Consider the following 23,373-nt stretch of genomic DNA (forward strand, 5'->3'; position numbering starts at 1 on the left):
TGTGTCTCTCCCATTGTGTTGTAATACAGGGGGTCCTCAACTTATAATCATTCATTGGGTGACCATTCAAAGTTTACAACAGCTTATCGCTGCTGGCCAATGATTCCCCAAGGCTTCTTCTCACCCATGCTAGATCAGTCTTTCTCAACCTCAGCAACTTTAAGATGTATGGACTTCAACTTCCAGAATTCTCCAGCTAGCATGCTGGCTGGGGAATTCTGGGAGTTGAAATCCACACATCTTGAAGTTGCTGAGAATGAGAAATGCTGTCCTAAATAGTTCAACTTCCAGTATCTCTGAAGGATGCCACCTTCAAGGAGACTTCTTTTTATATATATATATATACATAAATACTTTATTGGTTTTTAACTATAACAATCTCCAGTGCCTGGTGTACAACGTGTTGTCTTGGTTTATATTTTAACAAGAAAAAAAAGACAATAATTATTAATCAACAGTCTATAATGACTAAGTTTGATAATTCCATAATTAGTATATTAATTAATAATATATTTCTTTGATCTTCCCTTCTCCCATTTATATTCTCCTTCATTCTTAACCAAAATATAATTCTTAATATATTCAATTTATAAATGATGAGATATAGGCATTTTTTTATATTTATACAAATAATAATAATCTTCAAGGAGACTTCTGCAGGTCCATCCCAAAAATCCTTTCCAGAGGTCAAAAATAGCCTTTCACTGAGCATGGGCTTGGGACTATTCTTTAATGATGGGTTATTATTTGATTAGTTGCATAAAGGGGAAATAAAAATCCTTAAGTTTAGAAAGAAAAAATAGAGTCATTACACAACTTATCATTGCTATGCTGTTTCTTCTTGTTTTACTAGGATGCTATTGAGATCACCGGAACATTTAAATACCGGAAAGTACAGTTAGCAGAAGAAGGATTCAATCCAGCAGTTGTCAGGGACGCCTTATATTTTTTGGATGATAAAGAGAAGACCTACCTACCCTTGACAGAAGACATCTATAACTCAATATGTAGCAACAGATGGAAACTATAGTGCTCCTGAATTTGTTACTATTTTTTTAAAAAAAATTATATTGTTCAATAATTTTAGAAAGTGATGGAAAATTGATCTTCAGTCCAATTGCACATATATGTCTAGATTTTGAAATAGTCATGCCTTACTTATTTTGTCAATATTTTAGAGATAGTGCTGATGACTTTGGAACAAAGCTCTTCATCCACCTCCAGACTGATCTGCTAATATTATATTCTCCATGTTTTGGAATATTTAAAAGTTAATAGCTTGTGTAACTATAGACTGGGAGCTGTCGGAATGGTTCCCATTTGGATAGGATAGGATAGGATAGAATAGGATAGGATAGAATAGAATAGAATAGAATAGAATAGAATAGAATAGAATAGAATAGAATATCAGAGTTGGAAGTCTTCTTCTACTTCTGAAACACATCATGTTTGCCAACTTCTTAATTCACCACATTCATGCATCCTCTACCATGACAGAATGACTGTTTACTTGCTATGTAAGCTGAAGATCTCTGTGTAGGTCAGAAAGAGGTGCACTTTGTATATTATTCAAAAGTCACTCTGGATGCATCTCTAATCTCAACTTCCTCCGAAATGGTCCCATAAAAATGTTCTGCCAATTTTTATTATGCCAGTGAGACCACAAGTAGTTTAATCAACACTCTTCTATCTCATTAATCTTTGCAGTGTCTATTATGCTTGAACATCTCTTGTTCTTTCCATCCCTTTTTCTAGAGTAATCTTGGGATGTCTGCAGGTATGATAAAAAAAAAATTAAGATGGTGATGGTGGTACAGTCAAAGTGCCTATTTTTTATGTTTTCCATTTGCACTGTCATGGTTATCGTCTTCATTTTTTTAGCCACACTCTTTGGACACCCCTGTTGAGGGTAATTATTAATAGTTATTCCAAACTGATTACATGTCTCACTCAAAGGAAGACAATGGGTAGTATCTATTGAATGTTCGTATTTGCCGTGATTTGTGGCTTAGCTTGAATTTGATTAGGAGGGAGGTATTCAATAAAAACATCTCTCAACATATCGGTGGATCAAGTCAATATGAGAAAGCGACCGTCTGAAATGAAAACTGAAACTCTAGATGACAAGATTAAATATTTTATTTATGTTATGAACTTACTCGGTATACAGCAAGGCTTTTCAACCAGTGGTACATTGGCACCTGGCAGGTGGTACGCGACCATCCTAGAAAAGTGGTAGCGGGGAAGGGGAATGAGCTGAACCGGTGGCAGCACCGCACAAACCTGAGCGAGAGATGGCTGGAGCTGCAGGGCTGTCAGGGCTCAGCGGAAGCGCCTGGATCAGCGCCAGTGCTCCCTGGAAAGCAGCACTGATCCTGGCACTTCTGCTGAGCCTAGAAGAAGCGCCGATCAGCTGGAATGTTGCAGCCTCTCCAGGGTCTTGTGATTTACATTCAGATGCTTGGCAACTGATTCATATTTATGACGGTCACAGTGTCCCAGGGTCATGTGAAGTGACCAAAACCTGCTGCAACCACCCAGCAGACGGGGGAATAAAAACCATAAAAACCACCCCACCTCCACTGCCAATCCTCAACAGAAATGCTCACAACAATGAAAACCTCGCACAGGAGGAAGAGCGCCGACGGGTGGGCAGGCAGGTGTCTTGCTCGGCTGTGCCTTGGGGGGGGCACTTTTTTCAGTGCCATTGTAACTTCGAACAGTCACTAAGTCAACTGTTGTAAGTCGAGGACTACCTGTGCTTTTTTCCCTTTTTTTTTGGTGATCAAGTTTTTGACACCTTGCTAGGTGACTGGTGGTCCTCGGATGTTCCCATATCCTAAAAGTGGCACAATGGGTGAAAAGGTTGAAAAGCCCTGGTATACAGGTTCTTTTTTAAAAAAATAAGATCTGCAATTAGGCTATTTCTGGGCCATAAGTTATTACATTGCATAAAAATAATCTGACGTTGGTTGTCATTCTGTGGAGGAAAGAAGCTCTAAAAAGCTAAATAATAGTCTGAAGAGGACAACATGGCAACTGGAGACCGCACTGAATGGAGCATTCCGGAAAACTAGGCATGTGGTAAAACTGGGGTGGTTTCTTCAGATCTTCTTTCTTGATCATCAGGAGATCTTTGGGCAATCTGGAAAGGAATTTCTTGCCAGCACAAAGCCTGTTCTCCACAGGGCTGTCCAAGCTGAAGGAACGGACCTTTTTTTTCTTGTTTGGAGATGATAAACTCGGGACAATAGGCAAGTCACAGCTGGTCAGACGTCGGCCATTTTCTGTCAAGCACTCATGCAAATGAGGCTCTTTAGCCATTGGGATGTATTCGTTCAACAGTGACAAAGAAGAGTTGAGGGACCCTCTCCGAGGCTGGGTAGTTATCCTGTTGAAAGGGAAAATGTTGCCTTTTTCTTTCTCTGTGAAAATAGGAGGAGTGGCACTTGCTGCTTTTGAACTGGAGCTGATTAATTGCCTGGGGATTTGGGCCTTCTCCTCCGGGATGAGGAGAGATTGACTGGAGACATTCACTGCAGTCCGTTGGATGAAAGCCCAGTCTTGTTGAATATCCTCTCGAGTGGTGAACTGAGAAGTTACAGAGAAGCGAATGATCAACTTCTCCTGAACTGATGCTGGGATGACAAACAGCTTTCCTGATTTGTTCAGGTCTTTTAAGAGCTTCTCGGTCATCCAGTTGGGGCCCTGTTTGTAAAAGACGGAGCTTTTCATGACAGCCATTGAGAAAGAAACTTTCGAAGATACAAACGCACGTCCCGCTGAAAGACATTACTCATCCTGCTTTGTCTTCTTGCCATTTCCACCGTCATTCCATCAAACACTGACGGTTAGGGGACGTTCTCTTTTCCCTTGCTAAGGTCAAAATGTCCATCAACCATCGAGTTAAGCTTCAGGGTCCAAATGGGTCTGCTCGCATTTCAATGCAAACTTGTTATAATTTTGCCCTTTTGAGACCCAACATCTCAACAAAACTTTCCCAAATTCCCAGTTCCCCAAAGTTTGCCATTCAGTTTTCCAATCGTGCCTTTTTAAAAGGGTATATATTAGGGAAAGGCACACAAACAAAATGTTTAGCTTTTTTAATCCCAACACTGATGTACCGCTCCAGTCAAATTATTCTGGGTGGTGAAGAAAAGAATCTTAAAACATCTGTTACCCTCAGACAAGAAGTAAAAACAACATCTAGCCTGAAAGCCAAATCAAAAAGCACATGACACTAAAATTTGCAAAAATATTGTTAACCAAACGTGATGCTAATTTAATGGGTTTTTTAATTTTTAAAAAAACCCTCATACTTGATAAACTAATACTGACCTATGAGCAAATATCAGAGCTGAAAAAACACAGATTAGCCCATTTCTAGTTTGCAATTACTGTATATGTTTCATTGCATCTGCCCATAGTTCACTAAACTTGTCCGTTTTCCTCCCATTTCAGCCTCAACCAAGTGTGACAGTCCAGCTGTCCAGATTTGAGGCAACGGCCGCTTTTCCCTGTACTTATTCCTCGCAGTTTCCAAGCACATAAGCCAACTCTCAACTTGACGCCATTCTGATGAGCTGGAATTCAGTGCCCATCATTCTCCACTAGCATGCTGGAGGAGAATGATGGGGATTGAAGTCCAATGCGCAGAGAAGGAAGCCCATTACGAGAGAATGGTGTAAGTTATAGTAAAATATGATAGGAAAACGTCACCTTTAGACGAAAAACAACTAGTCCCAGATGCCTCTTCGCAGGGATTTCAAACAAGGGGTCGCTCCTGAGCAGTGATTCAAAATATTTGGCCATTTCAGTGCCCTGGGGTTTTCAAAGACAAAGGCAATAGTTATTCCCAACAGCACAGCTATGGTGACAATCTTTGAACAGTCTAGGGCTGCATGTAATTGAAGGAGAGCAAACAGGGTTGAGCAGATTGCTCCAAATTTTGTAGGACTTTAAAAAAGTTTCCCCTTAGAGCTTATCTTACAACTAGAGTCTCTCCCATCTAAAGATAATGTCCAATCTGTGGTGAGATGGACGAATTAACAAAAGAGATAAAAGAAAAGGAAGACACAGAGTATTATATAACATGGAACAAATGGTATGTCTGGTTGGAGACTAGAAATAATAGAGGAGAATAAATATGGAAAGGTCAAAAGTGAAAATATCTGTATAATAATGTATAATAATAATAATATGAATTATTCTTAGTAAGAAGTAGAACATGAAGGAAGAAAAATGTAAATAAGAAATAACGGGGCAATAAGGACAAATATTCTAAAGAAGAATAAGGGGGGAAATGTAAATAACAGATTACCGTTACGTAATCGCTGTAAAAAAAAAGGGAGAGGGGTATATATATTGTATGTGTATGTGTGTTATGTTTTGCTTTGTTTTGTTTTGTTGGTTAAAAAAAAATAAAGATAATGTCCAATGATTTTTGCCTAATCCAACCTCAAAATTCAGCAGGATTGACAGATCAAAGACTGGTCCACCAACTGCGCTGATCAAAGTTGATCCTCAAACATCCTTTGCCCAAATCTCCTGTTGTGCAGTAGAGCGCAGTTAACTATTGAGGGCATCAGCAAGATTTATGTTTATTCTTCTAATTCACCTACGTGTCTGACATGCTCCTGAAGCTTTTTCACACCGAACGAGCGAATCACAAACCAAAGTTTTAGCGAGCGGAACCTTCGGCTCAGCGGGATTTGCCAGTGCTGTAAAGAAAAACATAATACACGTCTTCTAATAATTATATGTTGTTAGGTTTAATAATAAAAAAATGGCACAGGGTTTCCTGCTTGAGCAGTGGGTTGGACTGGAAGACCTTTAAGGTCCCTTCCAATTCTGCTGTTCTGTTAAATGGGTCAGATGAAAGGAAAGAGGTGGGCAACTGAGTGGAATTTACTGTTGGCTTGAAGGATTGTATGGCAAGGTTCACAGGCTGATCCCAATCATGGTTTCTTCAACCCTGGTTGATTTTAAGAACAATTGCCTAACTGCATAGTAATTCAACACACAAGTAAGCTACCTTATCATTTAGCAGCGGTTCTGAACCAACTGGCATGAAATAACCGCAAAGCTGGTGAAGGGTTTTGTTAAAAATCACATATTAATTGAAAGCATTAAACAAAATGCTCAACTTGACCTGCTTTAGGCATTCTGCTAATTTCTATTGTATCCCTTTCAACCTGACAATTGGACTCTGTGTGTTTTGTACAGCCACCCCCCTTCAGTTTGAATCTCGTACAATAACAGATCCATAGATTATTTCGAATAGTAAAATAAGCCAGCTGGCCATTTCTCAAGGGGGGAAATGAGCTAGGAAAATGCCACAAGTCCACTTCACAAATTCCATTCTCCTCTGAATCCCATTCTGATTCCCTTCATTGCTGGGGGGGGGGGAAGGATTTCTGTGGCCTATTCCTGCCTATGGATAAGCTGAATGTTCTCACCATGAAATCAGTTGCTGATCCAGAATTGGGATGTCTGAGGTAGAGGGGGTTGACACTGAAAGTTTGCTGGAGCTTGAATTTATCTTTAACCCTTTTAAAAGATGAACAGAAAACAAGACAAGCTGATTGGGAAGAGCTCCAGAGATTGAGAAAGGTCAGGCAGAAAAAGGATGGAGAAAGTTTGGAGCCTCACCAGAATGCCGTGCAATCAAAGTGAACCATCATCCATTTGGAAGGATTGAAGGTAAACGAATCAGCATATTCAATTCCCGTGAGAAAAGATCTGTATTCTGGACACAGAAAGGCTGTTCCAGCATAGGCAGCATCAACGTGAAGCCAAAGATTCTCCTTAGCACCTGGAGAGAAATCCACGTGAAAAAGTTCCTTTTTATTGGATGGTTGATCCTATACAAAACCCCAACGTACATTACATTTATTGGTTGGTTTGTTAAATTTATTTCCTGCCTGTCTCACTGTGAGGCTATTCTCGACAACTTACAATAACAGAAAGCAAGAACATGGAAAAAGTGTAAACAGAACAGAAGCACGATAATAGAACAATAAAATAAGCAACGAAAATGAACACTGTGAGAATACATCCATAATGATAACCAAAACGATGGACAGGTGGAATTCTGGGAATTGAAGTCCACAAGTCATAAAGTTGTCATAGTTGCCCACTCTGATCTACAGTATCTAAGCAAGGGATGGCTGAAGGAAGGAGCTGCACTGAGAAATCCCTCTGAAAGATCCCGAAACATTTTAGCATTCCACTTTCCTGATCCGCCCTGCGAGATCAGGGATCTGAGAATACTTGGAGGAGAAGCAGACTTAAGACAACAAACGGATTTTCCAGGAAAGACCTTTTAGGTAAGTGGTGTATAACTACTTACATATTGGACCTAGTTCTGAAAGGCTGTCAAAAGCGCACACACCAGTTGTTCCAAGAGTTGCACAAACCTAGACAAAACCAGAGATTTATTAAAATATTTTAAAAGAAATAAATTAGAAACTTATACAAAAGGAGGAGAGTTGGTAAAAAAAGTGTCTTCCTTCCCTCCCTCCCTCCCTCCCTTCCTCTCTTCCTTCCTTCCTTTCTTTCTTTTTCTTTCTTTCTTTCTTTCATTCTCTCGCTCTCTCTTTCTTTCTTTCTTTCCTTTCTTCTTGTTTTTGGATGCACTAGGCTGTAGAACTCTTTGGCTCAAAACATCTTTAGAATAGAATAGAATAAAGCTGGAAGGGACCTTGGAGGTCTTCTAGTCCAACCTCCTACTCAAGCTGGAGAACCTACACCATCTCAGACAGATGACTGTCTAGCATTTTCTTAAAAATCTTCAGTGATGGCGTGCCCACGATTTCTGGGGGTAAGCTGTTCCACTGGTTGATTGTCTTCACTGTCAGGAAGTTTCTCCTTAATTCCAGGTGATCTAATTATAATCTAATTATCTATATAGACTTACATTTCATAACTGATTAAAGACTTTTCAGTCTGTCTTGGTGTGATTAGCTCTTCCCATACTCATTATCAGTTTTTTTTTCCTTTTTTTTGTACCTTAGTTTTCTGTTGGCTGATATACATACTTGCTCATATCAGCTGCCTATGTTATTGCAATTTGAAAAAGGGAAAGGGTTTTTTTTTAGGAATTAAACTTAATCAAAACAATGATATCTATTGGTTAAATGTACTGACCCATCAGCAAATGGCCATAAATGTAGGTGGTGTCTTTTTTTTTTTTTTGTAACTTTGAAAGGTCCTAAGTCAGTGGTTCTCAACCTTTTTAATGCCGCGACCCCCAACCGGTCATAAGTCGAGGACTACTCAACTGGTGCAGCACCGTTTGCAGAATGGGACTTTTGGCGGGCTCAGCAGAGCAGAGACCCACAGGTTGAGAACCACTGTCCTAAGTAGTGGACAGGGTGGAAGGAGGGCTCTGCTGCTTTTCAGATGTGATGGAGCAATATCGTATCACCGAAAGAGAGAGAGAGAACAAGCAACACACTTACAAAGATAGGTACCAAGCCACGGTTTCGGTCCTCCTGCACAGCTTTGCCCAGCGTTTCACCTCTCAAGGCGAAATTCTCGTCAACCGGCAGAAACCTGACTTTCACGAGGGAAATCAATCCTGCCTTTTCAACAGAGGAATGAGCCTGGATAAACAAGACCCAGATTGGAGACAATCAGTGGATGATTACAGAATGCAGAATAACAGAATTGGAAGGGAACTAGAGGTCATCTTGTCCAACCCCCTGCTCAGTCTCCCCTGCCCAGTCTCTTCTTAAAAACTTCCATTGTTGGAGCACCCACAACTTCTGAAGGAGCAAGCCATTCCACTGATGAATTGTTCCAACTGTCAGGAAATTCCTCCTTAGTTCCAGGTTGCTTCTCTCCTTGATTTGTTCCCATCCATTGCTTCTTGTCCTGCCTTCAGGCACTTTGGAGATTGTTGAGAACACACCATAAGAATAAATGGGTTGGCAGTCCAATTAAAGGCAAGATATGCATGCTGGTGGTAGGTAAATGTAAGGAACTGATGACAACGTGTGAGGTTTTTTTTTTTCCACATGAGCTCCAGCATAACACTGCATCTCAGCTGCCTGAAGTCTATCTTTCCTAGGCAAGACTGTCCCCTGCTGTTCAAAAAGTATATGTAAGGCAGTTGCACAACAATAAAAAGCGCCAGAATTTACAAGTTGGTTAGCTAAACCTGTTGGTTAGCTAAACCTGTTGCCTTCTGAAAACAAAGCTGCATGAAAAGCCTGTGTTCCAGGCATTGATATATTGGCTCAAAGGCTTGTGTGACAGGGATGACATGCATGTGATAGATATGAAAAAGAACTGGGAAGTAAAGGAAGCTTAGCAAAGTGCGATCCAACCAGGAATTAAGAAGAAAGCTCCTGACAATGAGAACAATTACTCAGTGGAACAGCTTGCCTCCAGTCGTTGTGGATGCTCCATCATGGGAGGTTTTCAAGAAAAGATTGGACATCCATTTGTCCAGAATGGTATAGAGCAGACATGTCAAACACAAAGATGCAGCCCGCGAAGTGGTTTCATGTGGCCCGCGAAGCCATCCTGGAAACAGTGAGGGAACAGCCCCCACTGCCTTGGCCCTGGCCAAGGCCAGTTGGGAGCCAATGTACAATTTTGTGGTGGCCATCTTGGCACTTGCCCCGGTGGACCATGCCTTGGCACTTGCCCCAGTCCCACCCCCTTCTGCCAGAGACCCTCAGATCTGTCCCACTCCTGCCCAGGTCCCCACAAGCACCCTTGATGCAAACGATGTAGAGTTGGCCATGCTCACCCAGTAGGCCACACCCATTCCATCCACGCCCACCCAGTAGGCTGCACCCACTCTAGCCATACACACACACTCCAGGGCAACCACAATGCTGATGCGGCCCTCAGTGAAATTGAGTTTGACACCCCTGGTATAGAATCTCCTGGTTGAACAGGAGGTTGCACTAGAAGACTTCCAAGGTCCCTTCCAGTGCTGTCATTCTGTATTTGATTCTATTTCTATGGCACCGTCATGGCCACCATCTTTTTTTGTCTTCTGTACCCTGCAGATGCCTCCGTTGACCATGAGTTTTTTTTCAAATTGGGTTCCATAGGTAATAATAACTTAAAAATTCACTCATAGTTATATGAAGAACTCACCTGATCAGAAGCATATGCGATGAGGCGAGAATTCAGAATGGAATCATCTACATTTGGCTCCGATGTTTTCATTTCAAGAATTTTATTCTTTCTGGCTGCTAGCAGAGCGACCAAGGTTGATTCACTAACTGTGCTCTGTAGGGAGAAGGGTTAAAAAAAAAAACCCTCTAACAATAGTTTATGTTTGATATGAAAAATCTCCTAGTTCCTCCATATGCCAAGATGAATCTGACACCATGTCCGTAGATCATAATCCTTCCCATTTTTTTCATCAAAAGATTGCTGACTTTCTAACTGCAGTGGACCATAGCCCTTCGCCATTGCCATGCAGAATTGAAAACTAAAACATCTGGGGAACATCAGACTGCATCTTTTCTCTCATTCCAATGACAGTCTATTAGTCACAAACAATAATATTTAGTTCTCCAAGCACTCTTGTTTGTATTATATTTGTGGTTTCTGCAAGGATGTGATTAGGCAATCTTATTGCAGAAGGGCAGATGACACCAATAGTTCCTACTGAAGGAAGATTTATGACTTCCTGCAAAGCAATCTCTAGTGTAATCAGCTAATTTCAGGTAGTCCTCAACTTACAATCACAACTGGGACCAGAATTAGCATTGCTAAGCCAGGTGCTAAAATGAATAAACTTCTACTGAAATTTGAAAATGAACAACAAGTGAAAGAATGTATGATTAACATGGGCTAAAAAAATATTCAGTTATAGTATGCAGATACAGTGCTACCTCGGATCCATCGTAAACTGGTGCAATGAATACCAAAAATGATGAGTACCAAATAATTTTTTCCCATAAGGAATTATGTAGTGAGTCACAAGGCAGCTGAACACCAGCAAGTCCTAGCCTGTGTGTGGAGTACCAAACAAATGGTCAGTACTGGGACAAAATGTTCATGTCAAAATGTGTTGAGTACCAAATCCGATGGGTTTCGAAGCGGTTGAGTACCAAGGTACCACCGTAGAACAATGGGAAAATATGTGACTGAAAGAATTGAAATTTATATTGTGTGACAGTCGTACAGAGAACTGTTATAAAACGATATATTTGGGGTATATGACACCAGAAATTTTTTTCCAGAATGTATATAGGCATTTTAAGTTTGGGTTGGAACTGGAGAGTAGATGACCTCTAAAGGCCTTTCCAATTCCATGTTTCTATGATTCCCAACCTTCTTGGATGTTTTGGAATCTGTAGCTCCAACATATTTAGAGAGCACCATATTGGCCAAAGGAGTACCAGATACAGCTACCTATTCTAAGCATGCTCAGTTTGACAACAATGAACCTGCAGAATCAATCACATGGTAAATGGATGGCTATGAACATTAAAACCCTCCCTCGGTCAATCAATTAATCCACTCATTTACCTGCAAGATGCCACCACCTTTGCTGCTAGGATGATAATGTAAGAATGTTTCCGGAAGCCCCATCATTTGAGCCAACCAATCCATCACATTCATTTCCAGTTCTGTGCAAGCTGGACTGGATGCCTGAGAGTTGTAGGGGAAGGAAACACAGTGGGTAAAACAGCACCCCATTGGATGAAGGAGGGGAAATTCTTAATGTAGCCATGCTTAATGGGTTTTTTTCCCCACAGCAAATTGCACAGGGTTGTGTGGTCAAAACCTGGCTCACTTAAAGCAACCAAATCCCTTCAAAGAGGCAACGTTGTTTTATTTGCATGCAAATCAATAACACAAAACATAGATACTGTATACTGGGCTCCCAGCAAAGCTTTGCACTTTGCAGAACAGCCATGAGCAAAAGAAAATCCGAGCTTGTGCTCTTTGGGCCCACAACATCGCAAAGGGAAGACAAAGAAAAAGGCAGACACATGACATTGGAATATTTCAGATAAACCCATCTCCTTGACCTTATTATTTATCTCTTGTGCCTACTAAGTCAGCTTGCTAGCTATGTTATCTCTGATATATGGCAGGTAAATGGAAACAATTCAGTTTACTGGGCCATAAGTTCCTGGCTGAGTTTTCTCTCCATTGCTGCTCAGGATTAGTTTGGGTGCTCTGAATGTTTTCTTACAAGGGCATTTTAAGGTGTTTGTCTGTCTAGGAGGCATCTCACAGGTTTATACACTGAAGCAATCATTCAGTTGATCAGCTCTGCAGTGAATGGAATGGAATGGAATGGAATGGAACAGAACAGAACAGAACAGAACAGAACAGAACAGAACAGAACAGAATAGAATAGAATAGAATAGAATAGAATATGGAATGGAGAATAGAATAGAATAGAATAGAATAGAATAGAATAGAATAGAATAGAATAGAATAGAATAGAATAGAATAGAATAGAATAGAAAGGGACCTTGGAGGTCTTCTAGTCCAACCCCCTGCTCAGGTAGGAAACCCTATACTATTTCAGACAAATGGTTGTACAATCTCTTCTTAAAAACTTCCAGTGATGGAGCATTCAAAACTTCTGGAATCAAGGAGTTCCTCTGGTTAATTGTCCTCACTGCCAGGAAGTTTCTCCTTCATTCCAGGTTGCTTCTCTCCTTGATCAGTTTCCAACCATTGTTTCTGGTCTTTTCCTCTGGGGCTCTGGTGAACAACCTGGCCTCCCTCTGCCTTGGGGCAGCCCCTCAGATACTGGAACACTGCTATCATGTCTCCCCTATTTCTTCTTTTCTTTAGACTAGCCAAACCCAAGTCCCGTAGCCGTTCTTTGTATGTTTTAGCCTCCAGACCTTTGATCATCTTAGTTGCTCTTCTGTGTTATTTCTATGTTTTTTTTACTTCTATGTTATTTAATTCTGATGTTGTTGTGGACCAAACCTGGACCAAACCAGGCTTCACACAGAACTGCGCTGCAATACTCTCACTGGGGCCTCTGTGATACAAGCCACGTGCTCCGCATTTTAGCTCTTTTCTTATTATTGTCTCCGTGAGTCTCCTGTACACACAGGGCATTGCAGTTCTATTTTGGGCACAGGTCCCACCACAACTCTTCCTCACAGGCAGACAGACCCTCAATGTTTACTGCAATCATAGTCATCGGTGGCCTTTGTGGAGCACAGGCGGTCCTTGACTTACAACAATGGAGCCCAACATTTCTGTGGTTAAATGAGTCATTTGTTAAGTTCATTTTGTCCCATTTTGTGACCTTTCTGGCCGCAGTTGTTAAGCGGATCACTGCCGTTGTTAAAGTGAGCCTTCCCCCTTGACTTTGCTTGTCAGCAAGTCGCAAAGGGGGACACTGTGACCGTCGTAAATATGAGTCAGCTGTCAAGCGTCTGAATTTTGATCACTTTGACCCCATGGGGATGCTGCCACGGTCATAAGTGTGAAAAATGGACGTAAGTCATTTTTTTCATGCCGTTGTAATTTCGAACGGTCACTAAACAAACTGTTGTAAGTCGAGGACTACCTGTGCAGATATTGTCACAGGTGAGAACGAGCTTTGAATGTGTCACAGGTCTGGTAGAGAATACAGCCTACGTGTATAGGGGGGAGGGGAAGGATAATGTTGTCACTGCATGAGACAGAAGCATCTCACAACTCAAAGTGCTTCCCCATTTGCAGGCATTTCTTTTTCCGGGAAAGAAACTGCATGTCATGTCATGCCCCCTCTTGTTACCAGCCTTCATTCCTAGCTAGCCTTTCATTTCCTTCTCCTCGGCCTCTGAATAAGCTCTGGAATTTTGCTATCTTTGCCATTTTCGCAGGCTTTCCTGTCACGTAACACATAACTCCAGGGTAACCCCATTCACTGGTCTTGCTAAACATCTCGTGACTTGGCAAGCAGAAATTAATCTTCTAGTGGGACCATTTTCTGACAGCTGGTTAGGGAGAATGATTTGCAGACAAATGTTCTCGGCTGAGCAAGCCAGATATGGCTTCTCTATTTATTCAGGTGGGAGTTTCTGGAAAAAGCACCCAGGTTTTGAGTCAGCTTGAAACCAAAAGCAAAGGCAGAACATCTGGCATTCTCTACACCTGAACTGCTGACCGACTCAGTGTTTTTCAAACGTATGTGAACTTCAATTTCCAGAATCCCCCAGTTACTATGCTTTAAGCATTATCTCTTTTCAGCCAGCCTTCAGACGATTCTCTCTTTTTTTCTTATTTAATTTAACCACATGGAGCGTTTAAGGCAGAGGTCCTGAACCTTTGGGGCACCAGGAACCAGTTCCATGGAAAAAGGTTTTTCCACGGACTGGAGAGTGCATGGTTTTATGGGCTGCCTGCATCCCGCGGATGGGGCTTTGCTTGTTTGTGCGGACCGGTTGCTGGCATGGCACAGCCCAGTACCGGTCCACGGACTGGAGGTTGGGGACCACTGGTTGAAGGGATGTTATAATATAGGCAATTGGTCAATCCATAGTGTTTGTATATTATGACTATCTAGGCCAGTGGTTCTCAACCTGTGGGTTGGGACCCCATTTGGGGTCGAACGACCATTTCACGGGGGTCGCCAAACAACGCAGTCCTCCCTTTTTTTCCCCTTTTCCTTAGCTGTGCTACTCCCTTTTATTCTATTGGCTTTTGAAAGCCAATAGAACAGACTCTCTTGAATAGAGTCTAATTCTATTGGCTTTCAAAAGCCAATAGGAATTGTCCAGGCTGTCTCTGCCCTGCTGAGCCCGCCAAAAGTCCCCTTTTGCAAACGGTGCTGCACCAGTTGAGTAGTCCTCGACTTACGACCGGTTGAGTAGTCCTCAACTTACGACCGGTTGGGGGGGGTCGCGGCATTAAAAAGGTTGAGAACCACTGCTCTAGGCTCTGAACAGGTGCAAATTGACCTTAATCATTATATTGCATTACCTACTACAAGTACCAATTCTTTGATCATTTGAGATGCTGGGATTTTGAACGGAAGATTTTAAAGCTGGAGTTACTTACCCAAGTAAATCCCAAACAGTTAATAGCATCTGCTAACATGTCTCCAAGGAGTGAAGGCCAGGAAGTCAGAGCTGGGAAATAGGCGTGCATTTGTGGGCTCTGCCAATGGACGACCTAAGCAAAGACAGGAGCACAGAAAAATAGGATGAGCTGTTCCAGCATGAAATGAAGAGGATGGGAAGAAAGGCAGGACAACGAAAACAAATTGTCCAGGTAAAAGGAAGGAGAGTTTCTCCGGATTTTTATTTTCCTATCCCCCTCCCCCCCGCCGGTAATGGAAACATTGCTTGAACAGCTGGCAGTCCTAACCATGCTCTGAATTAAACCCGGCTGTGTCAGACCTCTTGTCAAGGATCACAAGAAAATTGGAACCCATCCTAAATGAAGACCACAGCGCAGGGCGTCCGTAATGCTGCTAAGAAAATTACATAGACATGAGGTCAGCTTGAAGGAGATATTGCCTTTAATCACAAAGGTAAATTGTGATGCAGCAGGAAATGTACAACTATCAGGTCTCGTAGCCAATGACACTACAAATCCTCACGTGGGGTGTGAGTAGCATCTATCTATCTATCTATCTATCTATCTATCTATCTATCTATCTATCTGTCTGTCTGTCTATCCATCCATCCATCCATCCATCCATCCATCTATCTATCTATCTATCTATCAACCTATCTATTTATCATCTATCTAATCTATCTAATTTATCTATCTATCTATCTATCTGTCTGTCTGTCTGTCTATCTATCTATCTATCTATCTATCTATCTATCAACCTATCTATTTATCATCTATCTAATCTATCTAATTTATCTATCTATCTATCTATCTATCTATCTTCTATCTATCAACCTATCAATTTATCCATCCATCCATCCATCCATCCATCCATCCATCCATCCATCTATCAACCTATCAAGCTATCATCTATCTAATCTATCTAATTTATCCATCTATCTATCTATCTATCTATCTATCTATCTATCTATCTATCTATCTATCTATCTATCTATCTAATCTATCTAATTTATCCATCTATCTATCTATCTATCTATCTTCTATCTATCAACCTATCAATTTATCCATCCATCCATCCATCTATCAACCTATCAAGCTATCATCTATCTAATCTATCTAATTTATCCATCCATCTATCTATCTATCTATCTATCTATCAGCCTATCAACCTATCAACCTATCTATCTATCTTCCAATAAGGACATCTTTATGTTTGGAGAAATATTATCTAATGTGAATCTTCTCCAGATGTGCATTTGGGAGTTCTTCCATGACATCTGGAGGACATCTAGTTGGGAAGGATGACTTTGAAAACCAGTAAAGATGGCTAATTGGGTGTAACTAAATGATAGTTACACTTGTTTAAGCAGGACACTTATCTCAATCAGACAAACTCATGGCCTTGTATGGTAAAGAGGAAACAGCTCTTAGTTTTGCTTTGTTCTATCTAATGAGGGAGGGCATTTAGAATTTCTCAAGAAAGAGACCGTTATTTGTCATTGTTATCAAAACATATCTGACGCTCTGTGCTGTGCTGAGTGGGTACTGGCATTCAGATCTGCTGTATGAAGATGTTCTCTTTGAGATGAAAGAGATAGCTTAAGAAAATCACCAGGATTTTTCTTCTCCGTTTTAAAAGACCCTCGAGGAATTAGACTGTCCTTCTCAATTCAAGTACTACTCTTAGAGGTGAATTGCCAAGGCATAAATCTGTAGTTCTTACTTTGAAACCAGCAGGATACATATTGGCAGCTAGATCCTTCATTTTACTTCGCTTAGAATTTCTCTTCTCCCTCAGATTTCTGGGATATATGTTGCTAATGATCATCTGTGCAGCAACAGAAGAACAGAGTTGGAAGAGACCTGGGAGGTCTTCTAGTCTGACCCCCTGCTCAAGCAAGAGTACCATTTTAGCCAAATGGTTTTCCAATCTCTCCTTAAAAACAAAACAGCAACTGGCTTGAATTAGGAATGGGAAATGTGCCACCTTTCAAAAAATTGTACTGTGACTCCCATCATCCCTGATCATGGGGCCATGCTTGCAAATCGGTGAGAATCGCGATCCAATGTCTGGGTCCACCACATTTGTTGGTTAAACAAGTCACTGATTTCTGCTTGTTGACTGTATATGTACATGATATGTGTGTGTATAATACAGCGGTGGGATTCAAATATGTGAACAACCGGTTCTGTGTGTGGATGCCACTTCCGGAAGTCTATTCTGGGCCTGGGCAACAAAACATTAGCTACCGGTTCTGCCAAAGTGGTGCAAACCGGCTGAATCCCACCACTGGTATAATACATAGGCATAGTAAGGTTCTCCAGTTCTCCAGACATCTCTAGACATTCACCTGTCTGAGACTGTATAGGTTCTCCTGCTTGAGCAGGGGGCTGGACTAGAAAACCTCCAAGATCCCTTCCAGCTTCTATTCTATTCTATTCTATTCTATTCTATTCTATTCTATTCTATTCTATTCTATTCTATTCCAAATTCTATTCTATTCTGTTCCAAATTCTATTCTATTCCAAATTCTGTTCTATTCTATTCCAAATTCTATTCTATTCCAAATTCTATTCCAAATTCTATTCTATTCTATTCTATTCTATTTTACTCTACTCTACTCTATTCTATTCCAAATTCTATTTTATTCCAAATTCTATTCTATTCTATTCCAAATTCTATTCTATTCCAAATTCTATTCTATTCTATTCTATTCCAAATTCTATTCTATTCTATTCTATTCTATATTTTCTATTCTATTCTATTCTATTCTATTCTATTCTATTCTATTCTATTCTATTCTATTCCAAATTCTATTCTATTCTGAATTCTACTCTACTCTACTCTACTCTACTCTACTCTACTCTATCCTCTCCATTCTGCCTATTGGCCCTGCTGGTGAGGATTCTAAGAGCTGAAATCACATCATATCAAGAGAATGCTAGGTGGGAGACAATTCCTTTACATGTACCTCTTTTTTTTTCATATCGTGTACACCCTGTCCTTACCCCAGGCATAATGATGTTCTCTATATCTCTGAAGATATTGTCCCAGTTTTCCGGCTCCAAAGGGGCTCCATCGGGCAATTGATCTCTCATGTAACCTGGTTCCACATCAGGATATACCCGCCTTTCCCGGATGTTGGTGAGGTATTGGCAAATGTAGTCCACCATCTCCTTCCCTAGAAAACGGTAGCAAGGAGAGCTCACAAACACCATTCCTGCCCATCGAGGACATTTTACACATCCATGTTATGACTGCCATAGTTTGCCCATATAGCATTATCAGCATCGGTAGAATCTCTCTAGGCAGCTTGCCCACTGCTGTGCAAAGAGCTGCCCAAACAGGAAATGAGTAGGCTGCAATCTTTAGGCACACACGCTAAAATGTGTAGAGAGGTTTATTTCTGAGTAAATCCACCTACATCTAGAAAGTGTCCAGTCCCATGTGCAGCCAACCACAGCAGCTAATGAATGAAAAAGAATTTACCTATAAGGAATCATGCAAAAATAAAGAAGAGAAGATCCTTGATCTTTCAAGAGTTGGTGGAATCTGATTCCCATCAACTCCAGCTAGTATGGCAAGGAGCTGCAATCAGGTGATGTATGGCAACATCTGAGGATCATATATCTCTGTGTCTTGGCCAGTGGTAGAGTAAGGCAGAAATAAGTAATACAGTTCCCTTCTTAAATGGATTTTCGGAGTCCTTTTTTTTTTTTTAGAGTCCCTCTCCGTTATCTGTTTTAGCTGGTGCTGATGGCATTTGAGATCCAAAACCTCTGGAGGACACACAATGAGCTCTTTGGGTGAAGGCAAGGCTATCATAAGATGCTCCTATAAATGTGCAGGTAAACTAATAAAAGCAGCAGCTTCCTTCTCTTAGACCCTGTTTGTACCTGTTTTTGATAGATACCCTACTTTTAAACATGGACTTTTCATTTCTGCAACTGACAATAGCTATTGGGACTTACCTGATCCTGTTCAAAAAGTGGAAATGAGCTGAAAGCATCACCCGCACAAATGGGAAATCCATTGTCCAGATCTCCTCCTTCCCACTCACCTCTCCATCTGTATTCTTCGTGATCCATGTGGTCTCCTGCAAAGACGGCTTCTTTCTCTAATAGTTATCCGTGGACCGCAGGTAGCTATTTGCTCAGCTGAATTGCCTTCATCCTGCAGCCTTTTATATCTTCTATCTGCCAGGCCTATCAAACTTTACGTCAGCAAATTATTAGGAAATCAGCCTCTGATGACACGTCCCCGATGTTATTCTCTTCCTGGAGCTTGTTCAGAGATCTTTGATATTCAGCAAATTGGAGTCCCATTCATTTTATTATTACAGAAGGAAACAATATACAGGATGGCCAAAAACAAATAACAAATAATGGTAAATAACAATAAAGGTAAAGCTAATTATTTGACACACAAAGACACCACAGAAGACATCACATTTGGACACTGTCTGTGTCCAAATGTTTGGTTTTTTTTTATTATTATTATTATTATTATTATTATTACAAATACTTAATATTTCATCAGCAACATATTGTCTGTGTTCCAACCTTTAACTTACTAATACATGTTAAATTCCTTTTTCTCTACCTCGTTTTTCTAGCCATTGATAAAAGGTATCCCATGTTCTAAAGTATACTGAATCTTCTTTCTCTTTCATTTTCCTTGTCAATCTATCCATTTCTGCACAATCTAAAAAATGTTTAATTAACTCTTCCTCCGTTGGTAAATCTTCATTTTTCCAATGTTGAGCAAATACAATTCTCGCTGCAGTTAATACATGTAAAATTAGATATAAGCGCTCTTTCTCATAATTTCCTACAATTATGCCTAACAAAAATAATTCTGCCTTAAAATCTATATGTTTTTAGTCATTTTCTCTAACCATATGTGTATTCTTGACCAGAATCTTTTGGCTTTGGGGCATGTCCACCAAAGACGGTAATAAGTGACTGGTTTTTATCTACATTTCAACAATTGCTAGGTATGTTTTTAAACATTTTTGTTTGGTTATTAAAAATAAATTCAATGATTGTCTTTTACGAAAATGCTTTATAATTAAACCATGGAAGACTTTGGCTTTAGCTGATGCCATGTTTGGTAGTGAGACAGAGAAAGTAAAATACCAAGGAAGATTGACTGAAGATCATTCAAAACAGAATCAAGAAGGTGCCCAAACTTGTGAAAATATACACATGGTCAGATAAAGGAAGAAATCCTGTGAGCCCACTAAACCCAGTGTCTAAAAATATCCATCACACATGAGGAAACAGCAATCTAGATGAGGTTATATCACAAGTAAATACATTGTCAATATCTCTCAGGATCTCAACAGCATTTTAGTATCTTAAAACATGACATGGATACAATGCTAAAAATGAGTTTTGAGATATGACCACATTTATTATTCCAACATCTTACTACATATTGCTCTTTCCACTTACCTTGGCCCTCAAGACACCTATTCTGGCAGGAACAGACACTGTTTCCTTCTTACAATACGAGAACAAAAGAAGAATTTTCAGGTGAAGAGACCCAAAATATATTTTCATATCTCACACAAGAGGCCAGCCGCATCTAACTTAAATTTCTTCTAGAAACAGATGACAATCTCAGCTCTCTTCCTGTTGCTTCTGCAGCAGGGCTGGCCGGGGAATTCTGGGAGTTTAATTTATTTATTTAGCGTATAGTGTACAACGTCAGAGAAATCTAGACACACAATGTAGTCCTGACAGCCTAAATTACTAGTTCATTCTATTCGGCACTTGCGCACCTATCTTCGGTCACTGTGTGGAAGCAAACTAGCTTACACCAGAGTTCAGTTCTGGGAGTTGAAGTCCACAATCTTAAAGTTGTCAAGTTTGGAGAGCCTTGTTCTAGAGCGTGCAAAGGATAAATGCCTTTTGTCAACCGTCCCAATTGGGTCAGTTAGAAAAGAGAGACTCTCGGTCCATAGTTAGCCAAAGGGACACCTGACTAAAGCCAAGTGGTTACAGAAGAAGCAAAGCTGGATCTGAGATTTTCGCACCCAAAACATATGGTTAACTTTCCCTTGTTCCCATCCAACCCTCTGGTTATCAACGAGTGTCCAGTTAGGTGCTAACAAATGGTTTGGGTAACAGTCCCGGCCACCGGCTCTTATGGGATGGCACGACGCATAGTTTCGTTTCCTCACACTAACCCTCCCCTTATCCCACCCGGCCGATCCCCCTCCTTGTTGATCATGGCAGGCTGGATGGTAGACCTGACACTTTCCTTCCAGAGGCTCCATTTATCTCCAATGTGTCTTTAGAGAAGTGCATTAAATTTCTGTTCCCAAAAAAGAGATGAAATTTACCCTTTGGTGTGAAATCACAGCTCAATCGTTTTATTTGTAAACGAAGCGCTCATCTTTGATCGATTTTATCCTTCCTACTTTTGCTTAGCATCCTCTTATCTCACCCATATGACTAATCCTTCTGAGGACTCTAGGTTGGACCAAAAAATGAGACAGGAATCAAGCACATAAGTAAAGCACATGCAAAGCAGTGAATTTCATAAATAAAGCTTTATGAAATTCGTGCTCTAAGAAGCATAAAGATGAGTAATAGATTGCAACATTGCCACTTACATTCCTGGCATTATTCTGACGGATTTAGCCCTTCTTCTGTCACATGACACGTCCAGTGGCAAAGGGAGATTTTTTTTTTAATGAATCTAGATTCTTAGAATACAACGTTCTCGTTGCAACACAAGCAAATTGAAAAAGCCAAAGAGTAGACACTGTCCATCCAAACAACATTAGCAAATGTGTACACAATCACTGGGGTCTAGGACAACTTGCCCCAACCAACCTGCCACGGCCAACTCACCACAGCCAACTTTCCACAGTCAACTTGCTCCACACAACTCACCATGGCCAACTCGTTGTGGGACAATTGGCCATGGAACAAGAGTTACACTAATGTTGAAGGAATGGTGGAACAGAATCATTAAAGAAAGGATACCAAAAGAGGGACAAAATGAAATGTGAATGACAAGAGGGAAATAATTACATCGAATTGTTGAATTGTCCTATGCCAAGTTGTCCCATGGCCACAGCAATCCACAGTCACTGTTTCTCAATCTGGTCAACTTTAAGCTGCCTGGACTTCCCAGCATAGCTGGCTGGAGATTTCTGGGAGTTGAGGTCCAGGCAACACAAAGTTGCCAAGGTTGAGAAACACTGATTTAAACTATTCGGTGTGTACATTTGCACGCTGCTTCACACAATCACAAAGCCAACCAATTCAACACCTCTCAGTCAAGCAGTGACTTAACACAATCTGTTAACTCAGCCTCAGACAGAAATCTTGAGTCTAAGGACCCTTCTGATGAACTAGTTTTCCAAATCTGGAGAGCTCATATTTTTGGATTTATGCATGTGAGAGTTAAACAGCAAGGTTTATTGTAGATTTCTATTCTGATGTCTGCAGATCAAAAATGGTGAACTTCTTGAATTCTAGCCAAGAAGCTAAGCTTTGAGTTCACGTGTAAGAGAGGGTAAATTGCACATTTATTTATAACGTGTCCGCTGGCGTCTGGGCAAGGAACACAGCTCCACACACATACATGCATTGTGCTATGGAAAAAAAGAGGAGAGTGTGTGTGTGTGAGAGAGAGATAATACATATCTATCATTACAGACTTCTGTTTTTTTTTAGATACTCAGCAAGTGACAATTGATAAGCCTCTTAGGCAGCAAATTGTACCATGTGATTATCATGGTACCATAATATGGTGATCTTGAAAACAGAAGGGTGGAAGTCCCAAAGGTGCTTTTTTGTTTTGCTTGAAGACATTTTGCTTCTCATCCAAGAAGTTTCTTCAGTTCTGGCTGAATGGAGGAGGATGGAAGGGTTTACATTCCTTGCAGTTATTTTTCTGAGAGTCGTTGAGGCCACTTGGAGGTTTATCTGTGTCCCATGAATCCTATAATCTGCATTTTTTCTCCATGAAAATCCATTATACTCCACACCATTCAAAGGATGTTCATTCCAAAGTGCCATGGACAATTGTGACCTGGATGACTGAGGATCTCCATAGACCAGTGGTTCTCAACCTGTGAGTCGGGACCCCATTTGGGGTCGAATGACCATTTCATGGGGGTCGCCAAACAACGCAGTCTGCCATTTTTTTTCCCCTTTTCCTTAGCTGTGCTACTCCCTTTTATTCTATTGGCTTTTGAAAGCCGATAGAATAGACTCTCTTGAATAGAGTCTAATTCTATTGGCTTTCAAAAGCCAATAGGAATTGTCCAGGCTGTCTCTGCCCTGCTGAGCCCGCCAAAAGCCCCATTCTGCAAACAGTGCTGCCCCAATTGA

General features: G+C 40.8%; 2 protein-coding genes across 4 annotated transcripts in view; one reads left to right on the forward strand and one right to left on the reverse strand.

Moving 5' to 3' along the window:
- Positions 1 to 2,062, forward strand: part of SLC27A2 (solute carrier family 27 member 2) — an 18,237-nt gene extending 16,175 nt beyond the window's left edge. Inside the window, exon 10 of one of the 2 annotated variants that reach the window (XR_005558627.1) lies at positions 854 to 991. Coding sequence is in view for 1 of the 2 variants with exons in the window: in XM_039359197.1 (XP_039215131.1) it covers positions 854 to 1,030 (177 nt within the window). In the remaining variant the exon portion in view is untranslated. Of the gene's footprint in view, positions 1 to 853 lie in introns of both variants that reach the window. The other variant, XM_039359197.1, reaches the window with a different exon arrangement.
- HDC (histidine decarboxylase) overlaps positions 1 to 19,311 on the reverse strand; it is a 22,878-nt gene extending 3,567 nt beyond the window's left edge. The window contains exons 1-12 of one of the 2 annotated variants that reach the window (XM_039359195.1): positions 19,080 to 19,311; positions 18,028 to 18,200; positions 14,998 to 15,111; positions 11,503 to 11,625; positions 10,117 to 10,251; positions 8,463 to 8,606; positions 7,352 to 7,418; positions 6,652 to 6,814; positions 6,459 to 6,549; positions 5,622 to 5,720; positions 4,720 to 4,821; positions 2,825 to 3,708 (exon numbers count right to left, since the gene is read on the reverse strand). In XM_039359195.1, coding sequence (XP_039215129.1) covers positions 3,007 to 3,708; positions 4,720 to 4,821; positions 5,622 to 5,720; positions 6,459 to 6,549; positions 6,652 to 6,814; positions 7,352 to 7,418; positions 8,463 to 8,606; positions 10,117 to 10,251; positions 11,503 to 11,625; positions 14,998 to 15,111; positions 18,028 to 18,200; positions 19,080 to 19,107 — 1,941 coding nt within the window. In that variant the 5' untranslated portion in view covers positions 19,108 to 19,311 and the 3' untranslated portion in view covers positions 2,825 to 3,006. Of the gene's footprint in view, positions 1 to 2,824; positions 3,709 to 4,719; positions 4,822 to 5,621; positions 5,721 to 6,458; positions 6,550 to 6,651; positions 6,815 to 7,351; positions 7,419 to 8,462; positions 8,607 to 10,116; positions 10,252 to 11,502; positions 11,626 to 14,997; positions 15,112 to 18,027; positions 18,201 to 19,079 lie in introns of those variants that run through there. The other variant, XM_039359196.1, reaches the window with a different exon arrangement.
- Between the last annotated feature and the right edge of the window lie 4,062 nt (positions 19,312 to 23,373).

The sequence above is a fragment of the Crotalus tigris genome, unplaced genomic scaffold (assembly GCF_016545835.1).
Source record: "Crotalus tigris isolate CLP2741 ecotype Arizona unplaced genomic scaffold, ASM1654583v1 scf7180000019068.10715455, whole genome shotgun sequence".
Classification (NCBI taxonomy): Eukaryota; Metazoa; Chordata; class Lepidosauria; order Squamata; family Viperidae; genus Crotalus; species Crotalus tigris.